Source organism: Rhincodon typus, chromosome 23 (genome assembly GCF_021869965.1).
Source record: "Rhincodon typus isolate 14 chromosome 23, sRhiTyp1.1, whole genome shotgun sequence".
Classification (NCBI taxonomy): Eukaryota; Metazoa; Chordata; class Chondrichthyes; order Orectolobiformes; family Rhincodontidae; genus Rhincodon; species Rhincodon typus.
Window position 1 is genome coordinate 37,072,895 of NC_063354.1, and position 20,715 is coordinate 37,093,609.

Genomic DNA, 20,715 nt, shown 5'->3' on the forward strand with positions numbered 1-20,715 from the left:
ATACCTGCCTGGTTTTACTGCCTACTCTTGAATGCTCCCTGCTTAAGTACAACCTGTCAAAGAGACCAATTGCCGGATAGGGTACATAGTAGGGACTGAAGATATAAGCTGTGTACTGAATAGACCACAGAACTTCAGGAAACCCGGTGGTCTGAAACCCCATTTTGTCTGCCAATATAATCTCCCTCAATTACTATCCAGAATTGCTGTCTGAGTGAGATCCTTCACTCCAAGTGATTAAAGAGCCTTGCTACAGGTTGGCCTGCTCATAGACACCACAGATTGGTGTACTATGTTGGAAAAAAGTCTTGGAACACTGGAACTTGCTGCTCAGTTGTCACTGCAAAGTCTGTGTGTAGCTGTAATTGTAATGAATGGAGATTGCTGCTGTTCATTCGCTGCCGGCCACAATGCACCACACCGTGACAATAGTTTGAACTCACCTATTGCAGAGGCTTGTATAAAGTGTTGTGGTGAGAGTGAATGGAGGGTTGTAATAAGGAGTGATTCTGAACTTAGGTGCTGGGTAGAAGAATTAAATAACATGCAAAGAAATTAGAATCATCTTCCACATTGGGTTTGCATCCTTTGCCCTTTTCAATTCAGTTCAGCTTTGCAAAAAAACATGGAACTTAAAAAATGAAACATAAGACACAGCTTGATATGGATCTATGTTTGGAAATAAGTTTAATTTATATTTAAACATTTTGAAATGGTTTGAATTTCAAAGCAATTTGCAGCAGACTTGAAGAAGGGTCTCGGCCTGAAACATCAGCTTTCCTGCTCCTCTGATGCTGCTTGGCCTGCTGTGTTCATCCAGCTCTACACCGTGTTATCTCACATTTAAATGTGAACACATTTTATTCATGAAACAGGAAAAATGATTAGTATGAAATCTAAATGTAATACTGATGTGTCTTGCCGGATTAAAGATTACATTATTAATATTATTGAGACACTTTGGATTTTCCAGATAAGTTTATCACATAGAAGTCAAGGACTGAAATATATTTTTACTAAAAATAGCACTCTGTGATAGGATCCAAATTATTATAATTGATTTAATTGTCTTACAAATTGCAGGAAATTTTCACTAAAGGTGTTTGATATTACTTAACCAGAGATGATTAAACATGTAAAAGGAGATCTTGTTGTGATTTTGAGAGATTTGACATTGCGGTAAAAATAATTAGTTCTATTCCTAGTATCAGTTTCTTCCTGTCACATCTAACGTTCTTAACACGTTGTTCAAAATATGAAATGGACTTCCAAATCAGATTCTTCAGGCAAGACGTTATTTAAGAAATAACTGAATGCTATGATAGGTATATCTGTCTTTTTTTCTTGAATGGATTAAGTTTATGGTACTCCTGTCCTGAGAAAATGGAGTCAATTTCTACCACTCTGCAGTAATAAACGTTTGGTGGAGCTGATGGTGAGTTGTCTAGCAATCAAAAGATGACAGTTTAAGGTTCAGAAGAACTAAAAAGATAGGAAAATGAAAATGCTGAGAAGCTGAAATAGAAGTAGAAAAATGTTGAAGGCAGGCAGCATAGACATTATTTTACAAAAGGCACTTGGATCTCTTTGATGCCTCACCCACATGACTGTCCTTTACATATAAACTTACACGTACATATTAAGGAGGTGAAGAAATATTTCACGTATGTTCTGACATCAGGACATTACGAAGTCACAGTCCAGTCACTGTAGCACTGCAAGAAATACAACTAATTTGTGCATAACCATGTGATAATCTGTTCCGTTATTGTTGATTAAGGATTTATTTTGAATAGGTCACTGGGAATAATTGCAGCGGGATCTTTGACACTTTTTTTTATTTCAAAAATATACTTTATCCATAAAAAAGTCTTTGTATATACATAGTCGGAAATGCAGTTTAGTTCTTTACAGTGGTATATCAAGGAAACATACAAACATTGGAGTTTGACTATATCCAAACAAGGTAAAGACATCTCTTCCACATACAAGACTATATTTACATGTATTGAGGCACTAGGAAGGTCTGATAACTGAACGGACCCCATTTACCTTCAGCAGCAAGACCTCAGACTTTCCCCACTGTGCCTTGGCAGTAGCTGCCCCAAGCTTTAGTGCATCCCTCAGCACATAGTCCTGGACCGCAGAATGTGCCAGTCTGCAAACACTTGAGACAGCAAATTAGGCCTCAGTTGAACCTCTCAACTGAGAAGTTGCACCTCCAGAAGTACAGCTAACCCTCAGTATTTCATTGGAATGTCGGTTGAGCTGTTGTACTCCAATCTCTAGGACTGAATCCGCACCATTCTGAGAAAATTACACTCCCGACTAAACTAAACCTGGCATTGCTTAAAAGCAATTGCTTCTTGTTGCATCAAACTGGAAAGTGGAAATCATTTCCAGGATCAGTTTGAATGCAGATAAATACTTGTGGTATTCTAAGTATAAACTTTGACAATTTTCACGCAAATTATAATGATGGAAAATTTTTGGTGCATCTAGACCATCAGAATCTAATAACTGGCTTTAGAGCAAAGTGGTTGATTTATGATTCATGACTCTCAAGGCTGGAAATTGAGTAATTCTTTTGATGCTAAGAATGAAGTTAGAGCAGCAGTCCATGTGTTTTAGAGACATTTGGTTTAATAGTTGTTTGATTATGTCATTTAAGATGCACAGGCAATTATCATTGATTGATTCAGAGCTGAGAACACAAATGAAGAGAGTCAGATCTTGTAGAGACTGCTCTTCAAATGTTGGCTGAACTTCAGCCACACGCTCCTAATCTTTGGCTACCATGTGCAGAGAGAGCAAACAAGTCAGAGGATCATCTTGTGGCAAGCTAGATGCAGGCAGTCTGTCATGGAAGGGGTTATTAGACTTGGCCGCCCATTTCTCTTCAGTGGTTATGCTTATTCTCAGATGTGCCTGGAGAGACACATTAAGTGTCCACTGATATGCTTGAGGCCTTCACAACCATTGGAGACTGCAAAGGCTGGAATACATCATTACTCCTGGGACTGAAACTTTAATTTAATTATTGTTTATTTCCTTTAAAGACTTAATGTTTGTTCCAGTGTCCCTTTAAAGGGACATTAGATTAATTTGACTTCTGATTCTTCTGAAAGACTATAAAGAGAAACTGCAGAGATATCGGTTAAAAGTTAACAGGCAAAAATCAGCAATGTTGCAACCTGCAATTTGCCAACTCGAAAAAGATTTGTGTCTTGCTTTGTACAAATAAGAAATAGATCCAGCCTGGTTCTGTTTAATGTTAAGTAAGATATTCATCGAAAGGAGGGCGATAAGGTTCATAACAGATGAACTACGTGAATGAACACATCAAAAACCCTTTAAAGACATTGTGATATAGCAATCTTTGTTGTCTTATTCTATTGTGTGCACTAAATCCCTCCAGAATGGTGCGTAGTACTGCATGCTGGACAATAACTTGCCAGGTGATGGACAAGAACAGGAAGGGGACGAACAAGCTCCTTAAGAAACATTGAATATAGTGATGTCCCATCCACCCTTGCGTAGAATTACAAACTCTTAAGTTACAAATATTCACCAGCTTTTCATTTCTAATTTACACAAAGAGTAGACATTTCAAGGGAACCTGATCTTATTTCTCACTCAGGGTAACACTAATATTTAGCCACCTGCAAAATATTATGGGTATATTTGACTGGTAGGCTGTAAGGAAAGAAAAACTCTTACTGAGCTCTGTAAATTGTAAAACCATGCAAATCAAATTCAGGTGGTCGGCCTCAGAAATTCAGATGCATCTGTCACATCTACCCATTGTCGTGTCACATAAACAGATCATCTTGTGATAGATTTAGTTTCTGTTGTATTTTCATTGCACTTCTGATTTTAGTTAATTTTAATTGCCTTTTAAATTAAGGTAATCCCTACAGTGTTCATTCATTCTCAGACTTCCACTGTTTAACCTAACTTGCTGCCTTGCAGGCAATCTTCATTTCTAACTACCAGTAACATCGGAAACATTATATGTCATAGCGCATCATCTCAATCTATGTGTCAGTCTGTCATCTTCAGTATATTTCAGAATATATTCCTGCGCAGTTCTTTTGGACAAACCAAGTAACTTAACATGAAATACTTCATTAAAATTCTGTTCCACTCCACACCTAAGAAAGAAAATATATTCTAAGCTGTGGTCTGTTGAGCCTGTTGACTTCAAATCAGAACTGTAAATTTGGTTTCACCTTTTGTCCTTTAACATCTTTGTGATCTCAACTTTTTGAAGACTGAATCAAACCCCTACAGTCTACCTTTCTCAATGGAAAACCGCAGTAATTGTTTCTCTTTGACTGACTCTTTCTATCCTATGAGTGTCCTTTTGAAAGACAGAGTGTCCAAAAAAATGCAATATAGCAAAGGGGTACACGAAGGTTAGATGACTTTGGGGTTGAAACACAGCCCTTTCACCTCTGGGCATTATGTTGAATTCCTATGCAGATATCCTTACTAAGGTGGGGAGGGGAATGTGGAGGGGCAGAAAACCTCATTCACTACTAGTTGTGACGTTGGTAAGTGAAATGTGTTTTGGCAATCTTTCATAATGGATCATGATACAAGAATCTAATTTGTCACAAACTGCGTTCAGTGGTAGAGAGATCATGAGGGCGGTTCATATGAAAAATGAAATCATCATATCTGTGAAATGAGCACATAGTTTCCATGGCTGCATTTAACGTTTATTGTTGGGAAAGGACAATGGGAATCTTAGCAATTAATGCTTTATTGAACTGACACAAGTAAACACATAGCCTTAACTTAAAAAATGAAACTGCTTGACATCTTTTTTTTCCCCTCATTTCTTTTTTAACAACAGCAATGCTGATGAATGCAAATCTTTTACCTGTTGTTTTTCTCCAGCAGCTTATGAAAAGTAACAGCAAATTAAAACTCAAGCTAACTTGAGGTGTCACACAAGTTAAAATCTGCACTGAACTAAAACTAATGGATTGTTCAGGACTTTGATCAATGCAGAGAACATAGAAGTCTGCACAATCAAAAACAGGGAACCCTCTTGTATGAATTATATCAATGGAGTATCAAGTGATTTTGACTGCAGTCCAAACATACTTAATAATACTTAGTATTTTTAATACAAATAGGGGCAAACATGTGGGCGTGAAATCTGAGCTAACCGAAGTTAACTGGGATAGTAGGCTCAGGGATTGATCAGTAGAGAATCAGTGGCAAATATTAAAACAGATATTTCAGAATATTCAGAATGAGTACATCCCAAGCAGAAAGAAAATTCCAAAAGGAGGGCCAACTATTCATTGTTATCTAAAGAAGGAAAGGAAAACTGTTTTTGGTTTAAATGTGTTCATGGGTGTGAGCCTTATTGGCCAAACCAGCATTTTTGCCCAAAGACCAAGTAGGAATCAACCAAATTGCTGTGGGTCTGGAGTCACATGTAGGCCAGACCAGGTAAGGATGGCAACTTTCCCTCCCTGAAGTGAACCCGACAGCATTTTATGACAGTGGCTACATGATTGCCAATAGAGCAGCTTTTCATTTCTCAATTTGTTTTCGTTTTTAATTATATTTTACTATTTGAAATTCAGCCCTGGGTCCCCAGAACAGTTCTGGATTGCTAGTCCAGTGACAGTATCACCACGACACCACCTCTCCTAACACAAAGACGCGTCATAGGTCAGAAGATTCATTGGAATATAAAGAACGGCAGGGAATGACTAAATGATTAATCAAGAAGAAAAAATTCAAGTGTGAGAGGAAGTTAGCTAGAAATGCTAATCGATAGCAAGAGTTTCTACAGATGTTTACAAAGGAAAAGAGTCAATTAAGTGAGCATTGGTCCTCTCGTGAATAAGAGTGAGGAGTTAATGGTATACAATAAAGACTGGCAAACAAAATGAAAGAAAATTTTGCCTCTGACTTAGCCTCAGAAGAGTAAAAAACATCCCAGGAATACGTATAAATCAGGAAGTGGAACTTAGTGAAATTGCAATCACGCAGCAAGCAGTACTGAGCAAATTGATGGAGGTCCCCAGCTCCTGATGAAATTCATCCCAAGGTCTCAAAATAGGTTGCTAATGCTAATGATGCATTACCATTACTTTTCATATGTTCTCTAGATTCTGAAAAGGTTCTATCAGACTAGAAAGGAGCTGATGTAACCCCTCTATCTAAAAAGGGATAAGGCAGAAAACAGGAAACTATAAGCCAGTTAGCTTGACATCTCTTTTGGGAAGATGTTTGAATTGACCATGAATGGGGTTTTAGCTAGGTACTTAAAGTCTCAAGGCAATCGGGAAAGGTCAGTGTAGCTTTGTGAAGGAGGAATCCTGTTTAATCCATTTATTGGAGTTATTTGAAAGAGTATCATGCACTGTGGGTAAAGAGGCACCTGGAGGTATTCTTTACTTGGATTTCCAGAATGCATTTGATAAATTGCCAAATCGAAGGTTATTTCATAAGGTCAAAGCACATGGTGCAGTGGGTAACATACCAGCATGACTACCAAAATTGGCTGGCTGGTTAAAAAAATCGATAGTATGCATGAATGGATCATTTTATGATTGGCAGAATATGATAAGTAGGGTTCCTCAAGGGTCTAAGCTGAGGGTGTCAACCTCTTTACAATTAGTGTCAATGACTTGATGAGGGAAGCTAAATTTGCAGATGATGCAAAGATAGGTAAGAAAATATGCTGTGTATATGACATAACATGGATGCAGGCCAATGTAGATCGGTTACGTGAGTTGGCAAAAATCTGACAGATAGAGAACAATCGTTGGGAAATGTAAAGTTGTTCCCTTTAGCAAGAAGAGAAAAAAGTGAAATATTACTGAAATGGAGAATGACTACAGAATTCCGAGTTGCAGAGTGATCATTCACTCACTCTACTACTGATGCTCAGTGGCAATAGTGTGTACCATCTACAAGATGCAGAAATTCACCAAGACTCCTTACAGCACACTTTCCAAACCTACCACCTTGAAAGACAAAGGCAGCCGACAAATCGGCACACCAGCACCTGCAAGTTCCCCTCCAAGCTACTCATCATCCTGATTTGGAAATATATCACTTTTCCTTCAATGTCGCTGGGTCAAGACCAAGGAACTCCCTCTCCAAAGGCATTGTGGGTCTACCTGTAACACATGGACTGCAGTGGTTCAAGAAGGCAGCTCACCACTAGGGCAGCTAGGGACAGGCCAGCTAGTAATATGCACATCCCATGAATGGATAAAAATGTCACAAATGTTAGTATGTAGGTACAGTAGGAAATTAAGAAGGCCAATGGAAAATGATCCTGTCTTATGAGAGAATTGAACATGCTTCAGTTATACAAGGCACTGGTGAAACCATGTTTCAAACGCTGGGTGCAGTTTTGGTCTCCTTATTTAAGAAAACATGTAAATGTATTGGTTTGTGGTTCAGCAGAGGTTACTGAATTGACCACTGAAATGAGAGGGTTGCCTTATGAAGAAAAGCTGGACAAGCTTGTCTTGTTTTCAATAAAGTTTAGAAGAGTGAGGGCCAACCTGATTAAAGTATGTAATACCCTGAATGGTCTTGACAAGGTGGATGTGGGAAGGATGTTTCCTCCTGTGGGTGAGTCCAGAGTTAGGGGAACATTCTTTTAAAAATAGTGTTTACCGTTTTAGGATAGAGATGTGACTTATTTTCTTTTCGGAGGGTTTTGCAACTTTGGAACTCTGCCTCAAGATGGAAGAGGCTTGATCATCGAATATTTCAAGACGGGGGTAGATAACTTTTCATTCCATTGCCTAACAAAAATCTGTCAGACTTAGGTGGGAATATGGAATTCAAAACAGCAATGGATCAGCCATGATCTTTTGGAATAGGCTCAAAGGGCCAAATGGTCAACTTCTGCTCATAATTCATACATTTGTAGATATGTATACTTTTGTGATTTGATGACATACCACAATATGTCGTGAAAGACAAATACATCTTAATATGCTTATAAGTGGATTCTACGTTGTTTAATTAATCCGTACAAGACACTGTGGAAGAACAGATTTATGAGCCCATATCATAAGCCCCATCCATGTCATCGTAATACATATCATGTGTTAAATGGGTAACTACCAGCTGTTCTTTGGATGGGCTTAACATTTTAATTTCCTGCCTTAATTATTCATTTGAATAGTGCTTTAAAGTTGATGGGAAAGTAACAATGCACTGAGGAAGGTAGACCTATTACAACTGCGATCAATGTTTGTTTATATTTCATGTGTGATTATATTTGTATTTTAAAATATTTGACGTTCTTGTTGTTTTTGTAATAACACAACAGGGTCCGTAGAACATTGAATGCTAAGCAACACCATTTGATGTGAAGTTGTATAGGCAGTACATAATATTGGATTTGATTAATATGACCTTAAAATCGATTCTCATCCTAGAATTATACATTCATTCCATCATGCCTCTGGCTGTTTGAAAGAACTATCTAGCTCATCCATTCGTCTCTCCCTATATCCCGACAAGTTATTCCCTTTCAAGTGTTTGTCCAATTTCAATTTGAAACTTACTTCACCCTGCTACTGTTTTCCAGTCAGTTAAAGTTTGGCTGAAAATTAATAGAATCGTTAGTCTTGTGCACAAAATGATAATCACAAATTATGAATAAATGTCTTTTTCACTTAACCAGAATTGGATAAGTACTTGAAAGGGAATAACTTTTGGGATATAGAGAGAGAAGAGCAGATGAGCTAGATAATTCTTTCAAACAGCTAGTAGAGGCATGATGGAGTGAATAGGTAATTCTAGGATGAGAATCGATTTTTAAGGCCATACTAATCAAATCCAATATTATGTACTGCCAATACAACTTCAGATTAGATGATGTTGCTCAGTATTTGATATTCTACAGACTCTGTTATGTTATTACAACAACAAGAATATCAAATATTTTAAAATACAAATATAATCACACATGAAATATAAACAAACATTGATCTGCAATTGTAATAGATCTATTTTCCTCAGTACATTGTTACTTTCCCATCATCTTCAAAGCACTATTCAAATGAATAATTAGGGCAGGAAATTAAAATGTTCAGCCCATCCAAAGAACATCTGGTAGTTACCCATTTAACACATGATATGTATTACGATGACATGGATGGGCTCATAAATCTGTTCTTCCATAGTGTCTTATACGGAATAATTTTACAATGTACAATGCTTAGAATGACACTGTGTTTACCTTTTCAGAGGAGTTACAAAACATAGGAGCCAGAGGAGGCTGTTTAGCCCATTGGATCTGTTCCATCATTCATGCTGACTCGATAGAGCTACTTTTGACCCATATCCCTTAACACCTTTGTTAGACAGAAATCTAGTGATCTCACTTTTAAAATTTGTGATTGACCAACCATCAGTTTGCAAAGGAGGATTCCAGACTTTTCTCACTCTTTTGTGGGTGGAAACATCTCGTGAAATATGTGCCCCTAATTTGAAGCCATTTCCTCTGATCCTAGATTTCCAACTCGTGAAAATACTTCCTCTTGCTCTATTCTTTATTCTGTTCTTCTTCAAAATTTTAATCAAATCACCTTCTAAATTTCAGCAAGTAAAGTCTAGTTTTTTTTAATATATTGTCTGTCCATCATCTAATTTGGAATTCAAGATATCATTCTAATAAAGTCAATGACCTCACATATGCCTGTAGCAAAATCCATTGGTCACCATTTTGCACATTCACTTCATTCATCAGTATCTCATTGTAAACATTGCTTGTAATGTTAACTCTCGTTGTATCATCAATAAGCTTGAATTTGTGGCTCTCTGTCCCATTAACAATTAATTAATAACAATTTAGATAAAGTCCTAACACAAGTCCCTGTGAAATGGTATTAGCCACTTACTGCCAATCATCTATATTCCTTGTCTGTTGCTACTCAGTCAAATTCCATAATTCAATATTTATTCAAATTCAATAATTTGCCTTCAATTCTATTGAGCTTTAACTTTCGCTAACAGTCTCTCATGACTAAGTTTATGAAATAGCTTTGGAAGCCCATTGAATATTTTAAACATCCCCTTTTCCACTAATTTGGTCATCACTTCAAAAATTTAATTAGGTTCATTAGACACTTTTTTTTTGTTGTGTTAGCAGACAGAGCGAGAAACTAATTAGCCAGGAACCAATAGTATATGGGATAAGTGTTCTAGAGTGGTCAACTCCATGGCTGCACAAAAGTGACCATAAGAAATAAGAACACGAGTAGGCCTTTGACCCCTCAAACCTGCTCTGCCTTTCAATTGAATCATGGCTGATCTGACATTCCTCACGTACACTTTACTGCCCTTTCCCCGTAATTCTTGATTCCCTTAATGATTACAAATTTGTCTATCTCAACTTTAGATATACACAAGCACTCTGTGGCATGGAGTTCCAAAGACTGACAGCCCTTTGAGAGAAGAAATTCCTCCTCACTTCAGTCTTCAATTGGTGCCCGTTTATTCTGAGACTTTGTCCTCTGGTACAAGACTCTCCCATGAGAGAAAACATCCTCTCAGCATTTACTCTGTCAAGCCCCTTAAGAATCGTCTCCTCTCCTCCTATCTGCTCCTTTATCCATCTTCCATCTGCCTCCCCCTCTCTCTCTCTTTATTTCAGAATCCCCTTCCCTTCCCCCATTTCTGAAGAAGGGTCCAGACCCGAAACGTCAGCTTTCCTGCTCCTCTGATGCTGCTTGGCCTGCTGTGTTCCTCCAGCTCTACACCTTGTTATCCCTTAAGAATCCTGTAGGTTTCAATAAGATCACCTCTCATTCCTCTAAACTCCAGTGAGTTGAGTCCCAAACTGGTTAAGCTTTGCTCTTAAAACAGTCTCTCCATACCAGGGATTATCTTCATCCTCATGAACCTTCTCTGAACTGACTCCAGCGAAATGATATTTTCCTTTAAATAAGGGGACCAGAACTGCTCATAGCACTCCAGGTGTGATTTCACCTGCACCTTGTACACTTGCAGTAAGACTTTCCTACTCTTATCCTTCAGCGTCAGGTTTTGTTTCACATGACAGCAGTCAAGGTAGTCTTACCAAACAGCATGGCAAGTTTTATAATCTAACCACATCTCATCCTTCCAAACCTAAAGTATGATTTCTTCATCAAACTTTGGGCAAACAAAAGACAACTTAAACCTGTAATGGATCGATACTTCACGCATTCTGGCTCTCCCTGATCAGCTGAAAATTTTAATTGTCGTCTTACCCTTAATGTACAGCCTAGCAATTTTCCCATTGCAGAAATTAGAATTATTGAATAATAATTATTAGAATTTATAGCCTAGAATTATGAATTCATTAATGCTAGAGTTCTCATGAAAGGTCACTTGACCTGCACTGTTGACTCATTTTCTCTGTGCACATGCTGCCGGACCTATTGACTTTTCCATTATGCTTTGTTTCCTTTTTAGCTTTCCAGCAGCTTTTGTTTTTGATGAGGATTTCCCTCTTGCCCTCTCCCACCTTTTAATCTTAAATAACAGAGTGCCGTTTGCACTTTGCTACCTAAAGGAATAGATTCTGAATCTAAAGAACTTGAGAAGATCATTCTTAGAGTATCTTTACTGACTTTCTTTCAATCGCAAAGGTGAAAACCATCCAGTCCTGAGAATTTCTAGCTCTTTAGTGTCACTGGTATTTTTACTAATAGCTTATGTTAAGTTTTGCGAGTCCTCATCCATGAATCAATATTAACTTACTTCAAACATTTAGCATGCTAGCCTCTTTCTTCACGGTAATGATTAATGCAGAGGTACCTCTTATTATAACCTAATATAGAATTTTCATATTGACGTTGATATCACTTGCGAGTTTCTTTCATGCTTCATTTTTGTAACTCCTTTGTTTGTCATCTTTTGTTGTTCTCCCATTTACAAGGCTCTGAGCTATTTTTCTTTCTAGTTTCATGTCACCACTGAGCTATCCAAGGTAATGTAATTTTTGACAGGTTCTTACCTGTTAGGGGTATAACTGGTTTTGTATCACATTAAAGTATTTTTAAACACCTCCCACTGATTTGTTTTACCTGTGAATGGATTTCCCCAGTTTAATCTGGAATAGTCACAGTCTCATCCCATTCAAGTTGCTGAATTGTCGCATAAGGGGACGTGTGACCCTCAGTAGACAGCCATCCTTTCCACCTCTGCACATTTTTTTTAAACAGATTGCCTTACGAGCCACGCTGTAACTCCAAATCTTACGTTTTAAAAATTGTCCTAATCAATGCGACCAAAATTTGGAAGTGTCATCATAAACAAAATTCACAATCATTCTTGTCCATGACCCTGGAGGTTCATAAAATCATGAAGGGGCATGGAAAGGGTGAATAGCCAAGGTCTTTTCCCCAGGGCTGGGGAGTCTAAAACTAGAGGGCAGAGGTTTAAGGTGAGAGGGGAAAGATTTAAAAGGGAAAGGAGGGGAACGTTTTCACACAGAGGATGGTGCGTGTTTGGAATGAACTGCCAGGGGAGATGTTTGAGGCTGGTAGAATAACAATAGTTAATATGCATCTTGAAGCGTATATGAATAGGAAGGATTTAGAAGGATATGGGCCAAATGCTGGAAAATGGGATGAGATCAGCTTATAATATCTGGTTGACATTGATGTTGGACTGAAGGGCCTATTTCCGTGTTGTATGTCTGTATGACTCTATGTCCCTCTATCAGACGATGTCTAAAATTGTGAATACTGGTCAGAATGAATATCGAAAGAATGTGTCATTCTTTACTCATTGTGCAATTATGTTTTTTTGGAAAATTACATTATTGTTTAGATAGTAAATAAACTTGATTGAAGAAATTTACGGAATGAGGTCCATCATCCTTTGTGTAAGCTGAATTTCTGTAATGATTCGTGTCAACACACAGAAAATCCCAGAAACTTGATTTCAGAGTAAATTTCCAGATTCCTCGTCTAAGTGGCATGATCAGAGGCTATTGGATGCCATCATTCTATAATCCACTATGCTTCTTAGCAATGGTCATCTGACATAAACTTTGCATCTGACTAAATCCTGTTGTGGAAAACCTATTAAAGTCCTCCCCCACAAGATACTACTCCTCAACCACAACTCCTGACTTCTCAGATTCATATTTGTGTAAAGTTTCCTGTGTGTTCTAGTCATAATAAGAAGCATTTAAATCTATGTATGAATAGATCGCATAGGGAAACTTTTGAATATGCTGACAAATATTTGCTGGTCCACGGGAGATTGTCACAGAGATTAATTGGATAACTTTACAAAAGAGCCAGTTTGATTACAATGAGCCGAACAAACTTATTCTGTGTTGTATGAATCAATGATTCAGTTGCTTAACTATATTTAAACATTTGAACCATTTCTGAAAAATCATATATAGTTAATGAGCATTTTCTAGTGTCTCACCAGTGGTTCTGTAGTTCTATATGGTAACATACCATTACACAAACCTGCTGGCCACTAAATTGCCCTTTCAGCCTCATGTCTGGAAATATCAAATAAAAGCCAGCCACCCAACAGAAATCAGAAACATTCCAATGAAAGATAGGGCTGAATTTATCAAAAAGTGTCAATTTTACAGAGTTTTCTGGAAGGTTTCACTCTGCAAACTCGCATGAACTATCTCACATAACTGTAATGAAAAAGAAAAGCTTCTGATAGCGTATACCTGGCACGGGTGACACTTCATTACAAATACAAGATCATATTTGGAAATGCTATTTACAACACCTGTTTGATTGACTGTCCTTGTAACTGCAGCTACAAGAATGAAGCTACACATTCTTAGCACCACACCACGTTAGAACCCAGTGTAAGGCAAAGCCTTCAAACAGTTGAAAATGTTAACTTTTGTTCAACAACAGCAGAAGTGAAGAAAGATACAAAGAAAAAGCTGCATTTGCCCCCAAAAACAAACAGGGACTGCCTGCCCTTTGAGCTACAATGAATGATCATTGGGCAGCTTGGTGGCTCAGTGGTTAGCACTGCTGCCTCACAGAGCCAGGAACCCAGCTTCAAGTCTGCCCTTGGGCAACTGTCTGTGTGGAGTTTGCATTTTCTCCCCCATGTCTGCGTGGGTTTCCTCCGGGTGGCCCAGTTTCCGCCCACAGTCCAAAGATGTGCATGTTAGGTGGATTAGCCATGGGAAATGCACGGTTACAGGAATAGGGTGGGGAGGAGGCGTGGGTGTTGGGGGGGAATGCTCTTTGGAGGGTCAGTGTGGACTTGATGGGCCAAATGGCCTGCTTCACACTGTAGGGATTATATTATGATTCTATGATCATTTTGTCCAGCTCACATCTATTTGAGTCAGGTGGCAATTAAATCCTATCAGGATCATTGTGCTCAACATTGCAGCACTCTATCATAGCGAAGGTGATGTTCCTCCTATTCAGTGTCCTCATCTTCCTCCTCGGAAGACTACCGTCACACTCTCAGACTGTGCATTGCATGCCCTTTACTGAGCACAACATTGCAAGGTTTATGCAGCACACTCCACCTCTACTATACTGAAAGGGCACCTCAGGCCAATTCAAGCATTGAATCCCCGTTCAGGAGGCCAATTATCTGCCTCGTGATGGCCCTCGTAAACGAATAGGCTGCATTGGGTCAATACATGCCCCAACCATGGTGCGGCATGGTGGCTCAGTGGTTAGCACTGCTGCCTCACAGCACCAGAAACTTGGCCATGCTAAATTGCCCATAGTGTTTAGGGATGTGTAGATTAGATGGGTCATAGGGGGATGGGTCTGGGTGGGAAGCTGTGAGGGTCGGTGTGGACTTGTTGGGCCGAAAGGCCTGTTTCCACACTGTAGGGATTCGCTGATCGATGTATAACGGCCATACCAACAATTGTGCACCCCATTGAAGGCAGTGTTTTTGTGTCAATTAACCGGCTCCGCGTTCCTCTGGTAACCCATGCGGATCAGTGCGCTATCATTTCCTGCACACTACCATTATGTTGAGCTGCCCTTGATTGACTGTGGCAAACAGTCACTGCCCACAGAATGTGCCCTGTTGCAGACTGCTGTCCAAGGTGGAGGCCCAGAGATCAAGGACCAGAAGCTGGAGCAGCCAGGTACTTGCTGTGACTTTCATATTGGGAATTGTCGATGTCTGGTTTCTCTATGGCACATGGAATAATGGGAAATGGCTTATAAAGGAAGTGATATTGGGTATTAATGAGATGGAAATGCCTGCAAATAGACGTCTTGCGAGTCTTGTCTTGCTGTTCACAACCTCCTTGCAGAAATCAGACATTCTCTTTCCCCCTCAGTGTGAGAATCTGGTTCTTTTGAGAATCTCACCATATTTGCCCAACTGACTTGCCATTGTCCACATCCTTCAAGACCTAGAAATATACATAGGAACAGGAGTAGGCCATTCAGGCCCTCGAGCTTGCCCCATCCTTCAGTGAGATCGTGGCTGATTTGTGGCCTAACTCCAGATATCTGCCTTTGCTCCATATCCCTTAATACCTTTACCTAACAAAAATTTATCCATCTCAGATTTAAAATTAACAGCTGATCCAGCATCCACTGCCATTTGTGGAAGAGAGTTCCAAACATCCTTCACCTTTTGTGTGTAGAAGTGCTTCCTAATATCCCTCCTGAACAGTCTGGCTCTATTCTCAAACTCTGTCCCTAGTTTCAAAATCCCCACCAGTAGAAATAAATTATCTTTTATCTGCATTGCCTTTTCATGTAAATGTCTTGAAGACTTCGATCAGATCACCCTTTAACCTTCTAAATTCCAGAGGGCCCATTTTCTTGAGCAGCTTGTTCGGGGTGAGTGGTCTATGTAAGACATGCAGCAGTTTTACCATTGCCAGCTCATTCATTTTGTGGTGTCCATGAAATAGAGAAAGCAGGGGTATTCTCTCACCCTTAGGGTAAGTTGTTTATGATAGTCTGCAACTGGATGTGTTCAGCAGTCAGGTTTCTGACAATTCTACCCTTTGACTGACTGCAAGAATGGTTGCGAGAGTAATGAAGGATGATGTCCTTGATGGCAATTCTGCTGGTGAAACCCATTACCAGGAACTTAAAGCCTATAAAAAGCCAGAAGGATACTTTTCCCACTATTCAACAGTTTGTTATTCACAGGTAGGACCGCACATTGATGTTAGCTGCAACAAGCCTATTATTGTCTAATTTCTGCCTGGAGTACTCAAACCTCTCATCTTTGCCCAAGCAACAAAAATAGGTTGCTTTTTCCATGATGAAAGGCTGTGTCATTTCAAATTGATCGAAAGAGGTTTTTTTCAAGTTCAATTTGCAACTCCCCAAGCTGCAAGGTTTCATGTCTGCCAAACAGCTCGCCAGCAAGTAACTGTTAATATTTGAATGTAAGCCCAAGAAGTCTGTATTTCATTAAATCAAATGCTTGTTCATGGACATTCTGTCAGGTGATAAGAGTATGATGTGATATATGTATAAATGATTGTACACTTCAAAAGAACACATGTAGCCTTATATATAGTCAGCAGTTCAGCTGTTTGTAATGCTAAATTGCAAACTTCTTAGAAGTCTTGCATTTTGTTCATACAGATGGGTACTTTTGACTATTCACCAAAAGATGCTCCTAAAATTCTTCGATAGATCGGACTATTTGATACCACATTGTGCTTTGTTCCTTTATGTTTTAATGGGCCTGCACTTTCTAAACTTGACACTCAATAACAATTTTTGATTTACAGACAGAGGACTACTTAAAACACAAGATTCGGAGTAGACCTGAGAAAGCAGATCTGGTTAATATGCATATACTACAAGGTAAGTACCAAATTTTCTATAACAGTATTAGGTCTTGTAATAGTATCCATCTGAATATGACTCAAAAATTTTAAATGCCAAGCAATTTACCTCCTGTGACACTGTACACAGGCATTTAGGAGGATTGAGGCAGCTTTGCTGGTTTGGTTATTTCAAAAACGTGTGGGCTAGTTTTACAAAGCAATATCAAGATGAGCAAGGCCAATTGAACTCTGGGTCGCATTGAATTTTTGATTACACATCGCTGGTTTTAAATTAAGTACCCTGATTGGACATGAGGTGAACTCAGCAGGAGCAATCTGCTGGGCACCAGGGACAGACACAGGCAGAAACAGTAAAGAGACCTGCCACTGTCTGCCAAAGAGAGCAGGCAATTCCTCAGCATAGAAGGATAAATTGGAGTGCAAGAGGGCATTGCGTTAGCCGGCTGAGAACATCTGAGGGCCTGATAATTTGAAATGTCCCAATGACTAACTTAGCAGCAAATCTGTCAGCTGTGCACTAATATTCACCATTCCAACAGGGCCAACCATCTCAACTTGTTGACCAGCACCTAAAGAGATTTCTGTCCACAAAAAAGACCCTGAGCTTCCAGTTGCCTGCCACTTTAACACACCGACCTGTTCCATGGCCAACATCTCTGTCTCAGGCTTGCTGTAATGCTTCAGCAAAGCTCAGCACAAGCTGAAAGAACAAAACCTCGTTTTCTGCTTGGGGATCCTGCAGCCTTCTGGACTCCATATCAAGTTCAATAACTGTAGGGTTTGAGCTCTCTCATGTCCTTACCCCCAGTCCCAACAGACCAGGGCTTGTTATCACATAGTCTGCTATTACACACAACCCTTTAGTAGCTACTAGCAGTCTCTACGAATAGCGAGTCACCCTCCCTGCCAGATCGTTATCCACTCCTTTGCCTGTCCAATTGTTCTTCCCTCAATTTGGGCTCTATCCTCACCTATTGTTTACTCCTTAACCCCTCCCCCAACCCTACTGTCTGCATATAAACTGACATTTTCCCAGCTCCCATCAGTTCTGAGAAAGATCACTTGACCTGAAACATTAACTTTGATTTCAAGTCACAGATGCTGATCTTTTCTAGCAATTTCTGGTTTTGTTCCTAAAGAGACTTCGTTGGCCAACTATTTGAAATCTCTCAATCCCTCTACCCCATAGCTCCTCTTTGAAAACTATAGACTGTCCCAGAAGCATCAAGATACAAGAATGACCACCAACTGCTGTGGTGAGATTTGAACCTGTGTCTCCAGAACTGGAGCCCTGGATTACTAGTCTAGAGACATTACAATGATGCCACCAACTCCCCAAGCAACAAAAATTAACCTAAGAGCAGGCTAACCTTACCATCCCAACACTTGGATTGACTGAGGAGTGACATTACAGAGGGTTGTCAACTAGTCAATGGACACATTCCAGGAGGTCGTCCTGCCAATTCCTTCTGCCTTTTGAGACAATCCACCATTTCTTTCAATTCTCCATCATCTGCAATATATTTTATAATTAATAAAACAAATGTATTCAAAGATGATTTTTCTCCAGAGTTTCTCATCTGTTGACCAGATATTAGTTTCAAATTCCCAGAGCCTTGTTCACAATCTTGGAGGGTTTTCAACCTTAATGCTAAACTGTTGAAGATTGGTTAACAAGGGTGTAGAAGCTGGTAGGTCAGATCAAGCAACTACAATGAAGTCAATGTTTTCACACAATTATACAACTGCACTTAACCAAGCAACTGAAATTACTGCTAGCAATATGTTCAGATACAAGGTTTGATTTAGACTGATTACTTGTGTGGAAATTTCCTAAAGCTAGCATAAAATGGACATTTTTTTTCTCAGCAGTTGTTGCTAAGTTTATCTTTTGGTCCAATAGATACAGCTGCAGAAGGTACACTTCAAGCAACTCAAATGAAACTCAAGAGGGCTAGGCTAGCTGATGATCTCAATGAGAAGATAGCCCAAAGACCTGGACCCTTGGAACTCGTGAAGAAGAACATAATTCCTGTAGATTCAGCTGTCAAAGAGGCAATCAATGGTATTTACAAAACTCGCGTGTGATCCTGGTTTGGGATTTGTACAATTACTATTTGTGTTTTATACATTGGCATCTTCTAAATTCAGCAGGATTCATGCTAAAGTGAACAGATTTGTTTGCTGCTGTGAGAGAGAATTTGTAATGTTATTTCTCAAACTCGGAAATCTTGATTCTTTATCGCCACATTGTCAGGCAATTTGGAAATGAAAAGAGAAGTTAAGAGGGTTATTGCCTCGAGTGACGCTGTGTTTCAGGCAGTTGCTGAGATTTTCTTGATAAACGTTTAGTTGCATCACTACCTCTATTTTTCCAACTGTAATTAGGTACCTGAGATCATTTGGAACCCTCCATTTTGTGTTTTATTTTGGTGGATATATAATGCAAATATGATCAACAAGGATTTCTTTAAAAAGCACAGATGGTTTTCCTGATGAAAGTGGTTTTAATTTCACATTAGCGCTCTGATTGCACAATTTTAACCATTATCTTTTGTCTTTGTCACGCTCATAAAAATTCACTGAAGTAAGTTTCCTGGAACCCCTGTGATTTTCAACTTGTAATGTTAGTTGGAAGACACCTTGTGATAAATTTGCTTATTCTTGATATGAAATTCATCAAATGATGGAAGCATCACTTAACCCACATGTGTTCTGTCATTAATCTAACCTATTCAGTGATTTTGTGCCAGTTGAATCACATTGGCGATGTAATGTGCGAGTGTAATTTGGCAAAATTTGTTTTTTTCCATTGTCTTATGATAACTTTGGCACCCAGTTCCAACATTTTGCCTATGCATGGAATCTTGGAACTAGACATTTGTACTATCCGAACTTCTAAGAAAAAACTCAACAATGGTCAGGTATTATCCGTGATTTCATATTTCATGTCAACTAGGGTCTGGAAAATGCCAAAACATGTAAGTTACAGGACGTGTTGGAGGAACTGTCATTTCTTCTTGATGACTTAATGATAAATATATCATGGTTACTGAAGCAAGATATCAAAAATGGCACTGGATTTGGTCTTCAGTTTGAAATGAGTGAGCCACCATCAGCAACGGGAGCAAACAAGGCACTGGAATTGGTCTTATTGTTCAGACGAGAAAGGGACAAAATCAAAATTGCTGCTGCTGCTTGATATCCTGTGGTTTCTGCTCTGTACATGTGGGTTCTTCAGTGAGGACCTGGTTGTTTTTGACAGCGATGGTTCCACCAGCTAAATATTTTCAACTGCTTTTCAATCCAAAGATTAATGCCCACATCGTGTGAGTGTTAGTGGAATCAAGCCAAAGGAAGAGCCCACACCCTCAGGAGGTTTGGGAAAAGTTGGTGCCTTCAGGGACGAGTGGAGACTCAGTGGCTTGTGGAGAGGAGGAACGTGTCAGTATATTCATGAGAGGAGAGAAGAAAGGAAAATAATAAAACCGGGCCTCTTTATTGCAGGAATCACAAGTCCGGGTCAACTTTAAATTAAACAGTCAATGTGGAGAAAAGAACTGTTCGCTCTGGTAAAAGGATTGAGAGCGGGAGAATACAGATTTAAACTAATTGGCAAAATTGGCAGCGCCTGAATGTAGGTTCAATCAAGCCCTTAAAAAACAAGGGCCTAGAACCTGAGAAGGAAGAATGAACAGGGTTACAGAGACCAGTACCAGAGTTGGGGTTACTTGGGCAAATTGTTCATTCAGAGATCTGGTGCAGCCTCGATGGGCCAAGTGACCATTACAGCTCTGTAACAATTCTTTGGTTCAGAAAATTTAGCCTCAAAAAAAATTTTGTAATGAAAGTACACATCAGAGACCACTCATTGTTTAGTTTGTTTCATTTATGACAAAGAACTTCTGTAACTTCGTGAATTATGATGG

At 39.2% G+C, this 20,715-nt stretch overlaps 1 protein-coding gene across 1 annotated transcript in view; it reads left to right on the plus strand.

Annotated features, from left to right (window-relative positions):
* LOC109922994 (myocardin) overlaps positions 1 to 20,715 on the plus strand; it is a 104,289-nt gene that overhangs the window by 32,545 nt on the left and 51,029 nt on the right. Inside the window, exons 4-5 of the mRNA XM_048611129.1 lie at positions 16,727 to 16,802; positions 18,690 to 18,851. Coding sequence (XP_048467086.1) covers positions 16,727 to 16,802; positions 18,690 to 18,851 — 238 coding nt within the window. The remainder of the gene's footprint in view (positions 1 to 16,726; positions 16,803 to 18,689; positions 18,852 to 20,715) is intronic.